The 12,851-nt window shown below is 44.6% G+C and overlaps 1 protein-coding gene and 1 long non-coding RNA gene across 3 annotated transcripts in view; one reads left to right on the top strand and one right to left on the bottom strand.

Annotated features, from left to right (window-relative positions):
• LOC140455484 (H-2 class II histocompatibility antigen, A-U alpha chain-like) overlaps positions 1-12,851 on the bottom strand; it is a 61,341-nt gene that overhangs the window by 40,940 nt on the left and 7,550 nt on the right. The window contains exons 2-3 of the mRNA XM_072550419.1: positions 10,014-10,262; positions 4,208-4,489 (exon numbers count right to left, since the gene is read on the bottom strand). Of these exons, the coding sequence (XP_072406520.1) occupies positions 4,208-4,489; positions 10,014-10,262 (531 nt within the window). The remainder of the gene's footprint in view (positions 1-4,207; positions 4,490-10,013; positions 10,263-12,851) is intronic.
• LOC140455485 (uncharacterized) overlaps positions 10,256-12,851 on the top strand; it is a 28,762-nt gene continuing 26,166 nt past the window's right edge. For both annotated transcript variants that reach the window (XR_011952873.1, XR_011952872.1), the window contains exon 1: positions 10,256-10,652. This is a non-coding gene — a long non-coding RNA (uncharacterized lncRNA). The remainder of the gene's footprint in view (positions 10,653-12,851) is intronic.

Raw genomic sequence — 12,851 nt, 5'->3', positions numbered from 1 at the left:
TAATCTTAGTCATGATAACCATTAAACCACGATTGATTGTTGCTATTTCATGATGATTTGTTGGCAAAAGGGATCTTGATTCTAGCCATCCTGTTTTAGCAAAGCTCATTGACTGACAACCCTTGAGCAGTTTCTGTTCTATTGCCTCTTTAGACCAGCATGGGCCCTTTGCCGAATATGTTGACACAGCTTCTCTCAAGATATCATTCCTGTAGCCAACGTGATTTATTTGGAAGCAAAGCCTCCTATGACAATGTAGAGGTGTTCATGGTGGATTTCCTTTCTCCCACTCCTGCCTACTAGATGTCTGAGCAGAGTATTCCAAGTTTCCCACTATATTGGAGTCAGTATATCCCAGCTGTTTTCCAAGGAGATATGATTGGCTTCCTTCATTCTCCCAGTTAAAAAATCACACAACACCAGGTTATAGTCCAACAGGTTTAATTGGAAGCACACTAGCTTTCGGAGCAATGCTCCTTCATCAGGTGATCAGACAATCAGATATAGATCCATAGAAATGTTACAGCACAGGAAGAGGCAATCTAGCCTATTGTGTCGGAGTCCACTGAATAAACTAGCTGCCCATTCTAATCCTGCTCACCTTGTCTATAACACTCAGGTGCAGATAAAAGTTTCTTTTAAATAAGGTGAAAGTTTCCATCTCAACCATTAAACTGAGCAGCAAATTCATCACCCTCTAGGTGAAAAAGTTTCCTCAAAACCCCTCTTCTCATTCTATCAATCATCTTCAATCTGTGCTTTTTGATAATTGTTCTCTCTTATCCACTCCATCCAAATCCTTTTTTATTTCCCACCCTTGAATGAAGTCACCTCCCAACCTCCTCTGTTCTAAAGCAAACAACTCTAATCTAGGTGCAGCACATAGCTCAGTGGTCAGCATTGCCATCTCACAGTATTCGGGACACAGCTTCAATTCCACCCTCATGAGGCTGTCTGTGTGGAGCTTGCACAGTCTCCCCTTGTCTATGTGGGTTTCCACTGGGGTGCTTCCACAGTCCAAAGATGTGCGGGTTAGGTGGATTGGCCATGCCAAATTCTCCATAGTGTCCAGGGAAATGTATGTTAGGTGGATTAGCCATGGAAAAATGCGTGGTTACAACATAGACGCTGGGTCTGAATGGAATGCTCTTCAAAGGGTTGGTGCAGACTTGATGGGCAGAATGACCCCTTTCTTCACTGTAGCGATTCAATACACTCATTTCTCATAGCTGCAATTTTTAAGTCTCTATTGTAAAATTTGTGAACCTCTTCTGCACTGTCCTTCGAACAATTACGTTTTTCCTGTAATTTGGTAACCAAGACTGTACATAAAACTCCAGCTGTGGCCTTACCAGCGTCTGATACGGTTCCAGCATTACATTCCAGGTCTTGCATTAAGTACCACACCTAATGAAGCATAATATCCCATTTGCTTTCTTTATCATCTGAGCTGTACCTTCAGGGATCTGTGGACATGAACTCCAAGGTCTTCCTTCTTCTACCACTCTCAATACCTTCCCATTTATTGTGTGTTCTTTTGCTATATTTACCCTCCCAAATACATAACCTTGCAGTTCTTTGAATTGAATTCCATTTGGCACCTTTCTTCCCAATCAAACTATCAATATCACCTGTATGAAGACAGACTCACCTCTCTCTTCAATTTCAGAATGGTCTCATAGAGAATGAGGAATTAAGATCGAGATGATTAGTAAGTTTGCAGATGACACCAAAATTGGAGGTGTAGTGGACAGCGAAGAGGGTTACCTCAGATTACAACAGTGGACCAGATGGGCCAATGGGCTGAGAAGTGGCAGATGGAGTTTAATTCAGATAAATGTGAGGTGCTGCATTTTAGGAAAGCAAATCTTAGCAGGACTTATACACTTAATGGTAAGGTCCTAGAGAGTGTTGCTGAACAAAGAGACCTTGGAGTGCAGGTTCATAGCTCCTTGAAAGTGGAGTCGCAGGTAGATAGGATAGTGAAGAAGGCGTTTGGTATGCTTGCCTTTATTGGCCAGAGTATTGAGTACAGGAGTTGGGAGGTCATGCTGCCGCTGTACAGGACATTGGTTAGGCCACTGTTGGAATATTGCGTGCAATTCTGGTCTCTTTCCTATTGGAAAGATGTGTGAAACTTGAAAGGGTTCAGAAAAGATTGACAAGGATGTTGTCAGGGTTGGAGGATTTGAGCTACAGGGAGAGGCTGAACAGGCTGGGGCTGTTTTCCTTGGAGCGTCAGAGGCTGAGGGGTGACCTTATAGAGGTTTATAAAATTGAGGGGCATGGATAGGATAAATAGACAAAGTCTTTTCCCGGGGGTAGGGGAGTCCCGAACTAGAGGGCATAGGTTTAGGGTGAGAGGGGAAAGATATGAAAGAGACCTAAGGGGCAACTTTTTCACGCAGAGGGTGGTACGTGTATGGAATGAGCTGCCAGAGGAAGTGGTGGAGGCTGGTACAATTGCAACATTTAAGAGGCATTTGGATGGGTATATGAATAGGAAGGGTTTGGAGGGATATGGGCCGGGTGCTGGTAGGTGGGACTAGATTGGGTTGGGATACCTGGTCAGGATGGACGGGTTGGACCGAAGGGTCTGCTTCCATGCTGCACATCTCTGTGACTCTATGACTAGAGAGATGCTATTCAGAAAACAAATGGAACTAAAGGCCGACAAGTCCCTTGTACCTGATGGTCAGTCCTAAATTAATCTGTATGCAAGAAAGGAGGGAGATAGAAAAACAGGAAACTGTAGGAATAGTTAGTCTAACATTTGTCATTAGAAAGATTCTAGAATCCATTAAGGATTTTCTTCTTCCCAAATTTTACTCCCTCAATGTGACTGCATTTCCACACTTCAGATATTGAGTGGCTCTGGAGTTAAAAATTGCAGGGGGATGTGGTTTTGCTGTGGACAGCAGAATGATTGACTTGAGAGAGAGAGCTGCATGGGGTGGGCATCTTTGATGTAACTGTTAATCTTTGAAATCCCTTTCAAAGGATCAATATTTTCAAAACATAGATACTTGGCTGAGAAAGGAGTCAAAACATTTCAGGGTAGGCAAGGAGCGGAACTGAAGCCACAGTTAGATGAAAATGGATTTTATTGAGTAGCTGAGCAAGCTTGACATGCTAAATGACCTTCACTTGCTCCTATTTCTTATGATTTTATAATCTTGTGGGTAGGAACAATATAGAGACATCAGAGGTAAATAGAAGAGATAATATTCTGTGAATTAATGTGAAAAATATAGATTAGATTATGGATAAAACACTTGTTTATTTATTCTTCAATTAATTTGTTTCACAGTTAAAACCTAAAACTTTACAAGATGAAATTCTACTTCAAGGAGGCACAGAATATGTCCTTTAGCTCAAAAGATTATTCAACTACCATTTGCAAAAGCTACCTCGATATCAATATTTGCGAAGATGTGGAGGAGCCGGTGTTGGACTGGGGTGGATAAAATTAAAAATCACACAACACCAGGTTATAGTCCAACACGTTTATTAGGAAGCGCTAGCTTTCGGAGCTCTACTCCTTCATTGGGTGCTGGTCTTATGGTCCTGCTTTACAACCACCTGATGAAGGAGCGGCGCTCTGAAAGCTAGTGCTTCCAAATAATAAACCTATTGGAATATAATCTGGTGTTGTGTGATTTTTAATATTTGTGAAAGTAGTCTAATGAATGAAAAACTGAATTAAGAGAATAATCTGAAATACAGGAAGTCAAAATTATATACAGTTTACAAGACTGAAAATGCCCAAAATGTAACACACGTTGCATTTAGCACGATGCTAAGATTTTGCTCTGTATATAGCTTCCATAGAACAAAGCCTGGCTAAGTTCCACTGTCTAACATTTTGGGTTCAGTGTTATTTTATGGGTCTGGACAGTAGTTGAACATTGGCTACAGAGGGATTCATGAGTACCATACACATTGAACAGCATTTCCCCATTCTATGTAGATCAACCTTTTAAAGTACGATTATTCTTGCAGTTACATTGGGCCTTTCATAACCTCAGTATATTCCAAAGTGCTTTACAGCCAAGCAAGTAATTCTGAAGTGTAGTCATTGCTCTAATGTAACGAATAATCAGCCAATTAATGAAGGAAGAATAACCAGTGCAGTTTGGATATTATACAGCATTTTGTTATAAATCAGTTCTAATCTCAGCTTCCAAATAAGCAAATTGATACTGACCCCAGAATACAGTGGCTGGTTCCTGCAGCCCCTCATGTTCCACGTGACAGGAATACATGTCTCCAGCATTTGGGATGAAGTTCAGGTAAGTGAATCTCTGATAGGAATAATCCTGTTTTATATAGAACTCTGTAATGTTGACTCCGCCAGTCACTGGCTCACTGTTCCTCTTCCATGTCATGGTGATGTGTGGAGGGAAGAATCCATCAGCCAGACAGATCAATGTGTTGGGCTGTCCCCATACGACAGGCTCTTCAGGATACATGGCAATCTGAGGGGCAACTGTGTGGGAGAGACAGGACACAGCAATAGGTACAATTAATCAATATGATATAGCAAAATACAATTGGTCTGTGTGTGTGTGGCTTTCCTGTATACCTTTGTGGTGAATTCTCCGTTTGGTGTTCTCTGTACCATCACATCTAGGAATGGGAGTTGGTTATCCTTTTCTTCCTCTCTAGTGAATCGGATTCCTGTGAGTGTGGCATTGATGATCCAGTGTGTGTTCTCTATTTCTGTATTTTTAATGATTACAAAGGTGTCATCTACATATCTGACCCAGAATTTGGGTTGAGAACATCGAACGGAGAATTCACCACAAAAGTATACACGAAAGCCACACACACAGACCAAATCCTGAACTACGAAAGCAAACACCCCAACACACACAAAAGAAGTTGCACCAAGACTCTGTTCAAAAGGGCCACAACACACTGCAGCACACCAGAACTACAAAAAGAGGAAGAAGAACACCTCTACAATGTATTCGCCAAAAACAGATACCCACGCAATTTCATCAACAGATGCCTGAGGGAAAGACAATGGAACGAGGACATGCCGCAACCCAAAGGACTAGCCACACTACCATACATCAGGAGCATTTCCGAACTGACAGCCAGACTACTGTGAGCACTAGGACTCATAACAGCACACAAACCAACAGCCACGCTCAGACAACAACTCACCAGGACAAAGGACCCGATACCCAGCACGAGCAAAACCAACGTAGTGTACAAAATCCCATGCAAGGACTGCACAAAACACTACATAGGACAAACAGGAAGACAGCGAACGATCGGTATCCATGAACACCAACTAGCAACGAAACAACACGACCAGCTATCCTTGGTAGCCACACACTCCGATGACAAGCAACATGAGTTCAACTGGGACAAAACTACTATTATAGGACAAGCCAAACAGAGAACAGCCAGGGAATTCCTAGAGGCATGGCACTCATCCACAGACTCTATCAACAAACACATCGACCTGGACCCAATATACCGGCCACTACAGCGGACAGCTGGAACTGACAACTGGAAGCGGCAGATACAAACCACTATAAATGCCGGAGGAAACATCACAGAAGCGCTTCACAGGAGGCTCCCAAGCACTGAGGATGTCACCTAGACAGGGGATGAAACGTTTGCAAGACAAATTCCCAGCTCGGCAAACAGAACCACAACAGAATCTCATTTAATTTTGGACATGGTGCTGTGAGTTTTGTAAGTACAAGCTACAGTCCCGTCTTGCTATTAAGTCAAAATGAGTTGCTGCCTATCACATGATGCTTTGAATTTCAAAGTAATTGGTGTGATATGAGGTATGTCGTCATACCTCCCAAAGATTGGAGGATCATATCAAATAGCAAATCCTTTTGGCTTTTTACTATTGTATCCAACCAGCCCATATCCTCTGATTGAAACATCATTGACTTGAAATGTAACTTCGTTTCTTATGCTGCCCAACCTGCTGAGAATTTTCAGCATTTTCTGTTTGCATTTTAGATTTTCATCCCCTGTCTAGGTGACATCCTCAGTGCTTGGGAGCCTCCTGTGAAGCGCTTCTGTGATGTTTCCTCCGGCATTTATAGTGGTTTGTATCTGCCGCTTCCAGTTGTCAGTTCCAGCTGTCCGCTGTAGTGGCCGGTATATTTAAAGTATTTATCATATCTACACAAAAACACAAGGTATCTGTAGCTGGTACAATTGGCTGAATCTTGAACAGAACAGTGGAACCTCTCAGTTCTTGATCAGCTAATTTTTGTGATGCCTCATGAGTGAGGCATACCCTCATCTGCTGATTCAGGGGCAAGAGTCTGACTAAATGAACCAATCTGAGGGGGGGGGGGGTGTTTGGGAGAGTAAGAGAGTGTGTGAGAGTGTCTGTGTATGTGTGTGTGTGTGAGTGAGAGTGAGGGTGTGTATGCCCATGTGTGTGTTTGAGTGAGTTCAAACAAGACTTCTTCTCTACACAGGACCTCCAACCAACATTATGTACCAGGTACATTGATGACATTTTCTTCCTCTGGACCCATGGCGAGGAGTCACTGATAAAACTACACAGTGACATCAACAAGTTTAATCCCACCATCAAACTCATAATGGACTACTCTCGACAATCTGTCTCGTTCTTGGACACATGCATCTCTATCAAGGATGGAGACCTCAGCACCACACTCTATTGCAAACCCATAGACAACCTCACAATGCTACACTTCTCCAGCTTCCACCAAAAACATATTAAATCAGCCATCCCCTATGGACAAACCCTACGCATACGCTGGATCTGTTCAGATGAGGAGGAACATGATGAACACTTGGAAGTTCTCAAGGATGTCCTCATAAGAACAGGGTACAATGCCCAACTCATTGACCGCTAGTCCTGACATGCCACAGCAAGGAACTGTAATGACCTCCTCAGAAGACAGACATTGAGCTGCAACCGACAGGATACCCTTCGGTGTTCAGTATTTCCAAGGAGCCGAAAAACTACGCCATGCCTTTCACAGCCTGCAACACATTATCAATGAGGATGAGTACCTCGCCAAGACCTTGCCCACGCCTCCACTTTAAGCTTTTAAGCAACCACCAAACCTCAAACAGATGATTGTTCGCAGCAAACTGCCCAACCTTCAGGACAACATGGACCACAACTCCATACAACCCTGGCGCGGTCGACGCTGCAAGACGTGTCAGAGTGTTGACAAGGATACCACCATTACCACTGGGACCTTGGGTTCATGTCACACTACAGGTGGCCCCATTGCACTATACACACACACACTCACAAGTACACTCTGTCACATGCATATACTCCCTTATATTCTCTCTCAAACACTCACCCGCTCCCACCCCGCCACACACACATACACACTCTAGCTCTCTCTTCCCCCTCACACATTCTCTCCCCTCTTATCCACATACATGTACGTGCGTGTGTGCGCACACACACACACACACACACACACACACACACACAAATCTATGTGGTGAATTTGCATTTGCAGATTTGTATTTGCAGATACATTTTATTTTGTTTAAAAAAACCACAACCTGTAGACAGTCAATCAATGTAGCATTTTGTAAATTCCTACTTTGGGATAAAACAAGTCTGACTTCAAGTTAAGACAGATAGACTCCAATCAAGACCTCATGCCTGACTGGATATTGTCTGACCGGCGGTATCACCTCCTTTTATACTGATAACACCTTACGTTATCTCAGGGCAGTGATTTGAAAGAAATTCTAGAATTTGCATGTTAATCAATCAAAACTTGCATCTCCAATCTAACTGACTAAAGATTTAAGAATCAGCTCAGCTGTGCTCAATTCGTTTGCATGAGTTGTGTGACCCCTTGACCTTTTCCTTATAAATTCTGTGTCTAAGGTTTTCCTCTTTCACTAACACCTGATGAAGGAGTAGTGCTCTGAAAGTTTTGTTTTCAAATAAACATGTTGGACGATAACCTAGTATGTGATTTTTGACCCAGTGGAAAAATGAAATAGATATCTGCACACGGGTTACAACTTTACTGAAGGGGAAACAAGGTATGTGGTTGGCACTGAGCTTCTGAACACAAGCACGAAAAGTTGCAAAGTATCTTCTGAGCTGCAGACCTGTACATTGTTTAATGTGGAATTAAACACTAATCTAAAGGATACGAATAAGATCATAGAAATAGCTACAAGTCAGGAACTAGGAGGAGGGAGGAACTCAGGAAAATCACATTCACCAGGGAAGTGGAACTGAGCATGTTGTTGAAGCTAAGAATGACAAATGCCTGAGTCCTGATGGATTTGTAGTTGATGAAACAATTCTAATTTTCAAAAATTTCCCAGATTTCGAGAAAGTTCCTTTGGATTGGATGATAGCAATTGTAACTCCTTTATTCATGAAAAGGATGGAAACAGAAATCAGGAAACTGCAGGTTTGTTAACTTAACATCTCTCTTACGGAAATGTTCAGAGTTATTATAAAACATATTATAACAGGGCACTTGGATAAGTGAAGGTATATCCCATGGTTTATTTTGACCACTGGATCCCATTCAGCTTCAAAGTTTACACTGACCACCAGACATTTGCTCCAATCGAGATCCAAGCCCCATGGTTTGTTCTCTGCACAAGATCTCACTCCCCTCCATACCTAAGGAGAAAGTGAGGACTGCAGATGCTAGAGATCAGAGTTAAGAGTGTAGTGCTGGAAAAGCACAGCAGGTCAGGTAGCATCCAAGGAGAGGGAGAATCAACGTTTCGGGCATAAGCCCTTCATCAGGAATGAGGCTTGTGGGCCAAGAGTGCTGAGAGATAAATGGAAGGCGGGTGGTGTGGTTTGGGGGGAGGTAGCTGGGAAAGCGATAGGTGGATCAAGGTGAGGGAGAAGGTTCTAGGTGCACTTCAACTCCCCCTCCCACTCCATCAAGGACATGCAAGTCCTGGATCTCCTCCACCGCCAAACCATTACCACCCGATGCCTGGAGGAGGAATGCCTCATATTCCGCCTTGGAACCCTGCAACCACACGGGATTTCAACAGCTTCTTCATTTCCCCCCTCCACATTCCGGCGGCACGGTGGCACAGTGGTTAGCACTGCTGCCTCACAGCGCCAGAGACCCGGGTTCAATTCCCGCCTCAGGCGACTGACTGTGTGGAGTTTGCACGTTCTCCCCGTGTCTGCGTGGGTTTCCTCCGGGTGCTCCGGTTTCCTCCCACACTCCAAAGATGTGCAGGTCAGGTGAATTGGCCATGGTAAATTGCCCGTAGTGTTACGTAAGAGGTAGATGTAGATGTAGGGGTATGGGTGGGTTACGCTTTGGCGGGGTGGTGTGGACTTGTTGGGCCGAAGGGCCTGTTTCCACACTGTAAGTAATCTAATCTAATCTAATTATCCCAGTTTCAAGCCTCCAACTTGGCACTGCCCTCCGGACCCGTCCATCGCTCCCCCCCTCTGACCTATACACTTTTCATTGCACTGCTGTATTTCTGTACTTGGATACATGTGATAATGAAATCTAAATCTAAAATCTAAATCTCATTTAATGTGTGGTTCTCGTGTGGCTGAGTAGCTTGGAGCTGGAATCAAGTGAGTTAGAGAGAGTAGGAGAATTATAGAAAGTTAACTGTTTTCTTGTAGGTAGACCCTCATTCCAAGTAAGAAATAATAATTCATATTTAGACCAGAAACCTGGTTTGTGCTTTCTTTCATCTTTGGTCTGAAACAGTACTAAAGCTGGGGACTGTGCATACTTGAAAAGTTACTTTAACATTGGGTATGACTTTGGGATTAATTTATGGCATGCTATCCCTCGTGAGTTGTAACAACTCTGCCCTCCAGACCCTCCTCCCTGGTTTACTCCGGCCAGACCCTGCTCCAGTCCAGACTGTAACTCCATGGTTTACTGTGACCAGACTCCAGATTCACCTTTTACTCCAGCTCCATGTTTTACTCAGACCGGACCCCGCTCCAGTCGATACTCCAGTTCCAGGTGTTACTTTATATGTGAGACATTGAAACTGTTACTTACATTTCGGTTCCGGGGAGCCGCGGGACAGGTTCTTCCAAACATTAAAACTCTGTTTCAGGATGGCGATATTGGCTGAGATCCTCGCCTCTCCTCCCTGTACTCTGTGAGGGTCAAACTCAGGGATCCGGGCCACCTCCTTCTTCAGGTTGAAATCCATGTAGAAAAGTTCATCCCTGTCCACCTCCCAATCGAACTGTTTATCGGGGCTGCCGTCCTGAGCCAAGTAGACCGCGAGCTGTTCATGTTGGTCTGTGTGAGAGAGAGAGAGGATCAGACACTGAGAGAAAACATCATTCAACAAGATCACCAATGAACACACATCAAACCCAGATAAAACACCAGGAGGGAATGTTCTGGAAACATCCAGACTGATCTGGGATGTTACATCTTGTCGGGGTGAACATTATCCCCTCCAAATCAGGCAGGACAACACACACTGCCTTAAATACTGAAACATAAAAAAGCTGGAGCATCTGTGGAGAAAGAGAGAGTTAACGTTTCAGGCCCAGTGACCCTTCTGCAGAACACCTGAAGCTCTAAGTGCTATAGGAGTGAGCATTTGAAGGAACTTACAGCCAGGAGGAGCAGAAAGGGCTTGGGCCTTACTGTGCCCTAATGCAGTTCAGAGTAAACATCGGGGTAAGTATTACTCCTTGAAATACTTTATTTATAGTTGAATACAATGAAACGGTTTTTAATTTTATTTAAGAATAAAAAAACATATTAGACATAAATAGTTGGATTCAAATGAACCTCTTGAACAGTATAAAAAGTGTAGGGTATTCTCAAGAGGGATATCAGGAAAGCTATGAGATAGCCTTGGCACATAAGATTAAGAGAAAATGAGGAATGTAGATGCTGGAGAGATGGAGTCAAAAAGTGTGGTGCTGGAAAAGCACAGCCAGTCAGGCAGCATCCAAGGAGCAGGAGAATCAACATTTTAGGCATAAGCCTTTCATCAGGAATGTGGGTGGGAAGAGGGCTGAGAGATAAATGGGAGGGTGGGACTGGGGGGTAGGTAGCTGGGAAGGCAATAGGTAGATGCAGGTGGGGGTGATGGTGATAGGGTGGAGTGGATAAGTGGGAAGGAAAATGGACAGGTAGGACAGGTTTTGAGGGTGGTGCCAAGTTGGAGGGTTGGATCTGGGATAAGGTAGGGGGAGGGAAATGAGGAAACTCTGGGATAGGCACTGGCAACTGTGGGGCCCTCTATACAGTAACACCTGGGGCAGGGCTCTTGTTCCTACACTGGAGTGGTTGCAGCCTCTGTGTTCCCTGTACCCCCAAGGGCTTCATCGCCCTTTACTCATTTGACCAAAATGTTCAGGGTGCAATGTTCCGTTCACCCTGAAGTGAGCACTGGGGCATGTGCAGCGCTGCATCGAACATGTAGAGGAAGGCAGTGTTCTTCCTGAAGAGTGAGTGGGTGGTGCACCTCTCCCTGGAGAAGGGGCTTACTGTCAGTGGCACGTTCCTGCCTGTCGACCCTCTAGAAGTAGTTGTTCAGAGGGTCATTTTATCGAATGTTCCACCCATTTTACCATCAGAGCTGCTTCTCTCCCACATCCACCAGTTTGGGGAGGTGAGCTCTGGTGTGATGATGCTGTTGCTGTGTCTGAAGGAGGCCCACCTGAGACATTTACTCCTTCTGATGCATTTTTGTCTGTTGGCCCAGGGAGAGGTCTTGGAAGGTTGTTTACTGTAGAGTAGTATTAGAGTGAGGCTTACTGGGTGTTCATGGAGGGTATGCAGTGTCACTGTGGAGGAACTGGCATCCCTCGAAGGGCTGCTGCCAGCCCCTCCGAGTGTTCACGGCTGGCACTGTCACCCCTCCTCTCACAATACCCCCTCAGCTTCCTGCGAAAGGAGCTATCTCGGCCCAGATGCCAGTGGGGTGGAGGCAGAACATCCAAAGGGGAAGAAGTCCTGGAATAAAACCAAGCATTTGGGGCTGGGCTCCCAGGAAGATTGAGGAGAAAGTGAGGACTGCAGATGCTGGAGATCAGAGCTGAAAATGTGTTGCTGGAAAAGCGCAGCAGGTCAGGCAGCATCCAAGGAACAGGAGAATCGACGTTTCGGGCATCAGCCCTTCTTCAGGAATGAGGAAAGTGTGTCCAGCAGGCTAAGATAAAAGGTAGGGAGGAGGGACTTGGGGGAGGGGCATTGGGAATACGATAGGTGGAGGGAGGTCAAGGTGAGGGTGATAGGCTGGAGTGGGGGTGGGGGCGGAGAGGTCAGGAAGAAGATTGCAGGTTATGAAGGCGGTGCTGAGTTCGAGAGATTTGACTGAGACAAGGTGGGGGGAGGGGAAATGAGGAAACTGGAGAAATCTGAGTTCATCCCTTGTGGTTGGAGGGTTCCCAGGCGGAAGATGAGGCGCTTTTCCTCTAACCGTCGTGTTGCCATGGTCTGGCGATGGAGGAGTCCAAGGACCTGCATGTCATTGATGGAATGGGAGGGGGAGTTGAAGTGTTGGGCTACGGGGTGGGCATTTAGGTAAACATTTCAAAGGCATTTAGGTAAATACGTGAATAAGAAATGTTTGGAGGGATATGTGCCAAGCGCAGGCACGTGGGCCTAGTTTAATTTGGGATTATGGTCAGCATGGACTGGTTGGACCATGCTGTATGACAGTAATTAGCCAAGATAGACATATTAAACAATGTATTTATAACCTACAATGATTTACCTTTAATATAATGGAAGACAGGCAAAACGAAGCAATATCCCACAGAAGAGGAACCAGTGTAAGATCTGAAATCCTGCCTTATCCATGGTACTATGTGAATGGTGCTGGATAATTAAATATCCCACTGAACAAATTCAATGATGTTACCA

This window comes from Chiloscyllium punctatum, chromosome 30 (genome assembly GCF_047496795.1).
Source record: "Chiloscyllium punctatum isolate Juve2018m chromosome 30, sChiPun1.3, whole genome shotgun sequence".
Taxonomy (NCBI): domain Eukaryota; kingdom Metazoa; phylum Chordata; class Chondrichthyes; order Orectolobiformes; family Hemiscylliidae; genus Chiloscyllium; species Chiloscyllium punctatum.
Note: the sequence above shows the minus strand (reverse complement) of the source record. Positions and strands in the feature narration are given on the sequence as shown.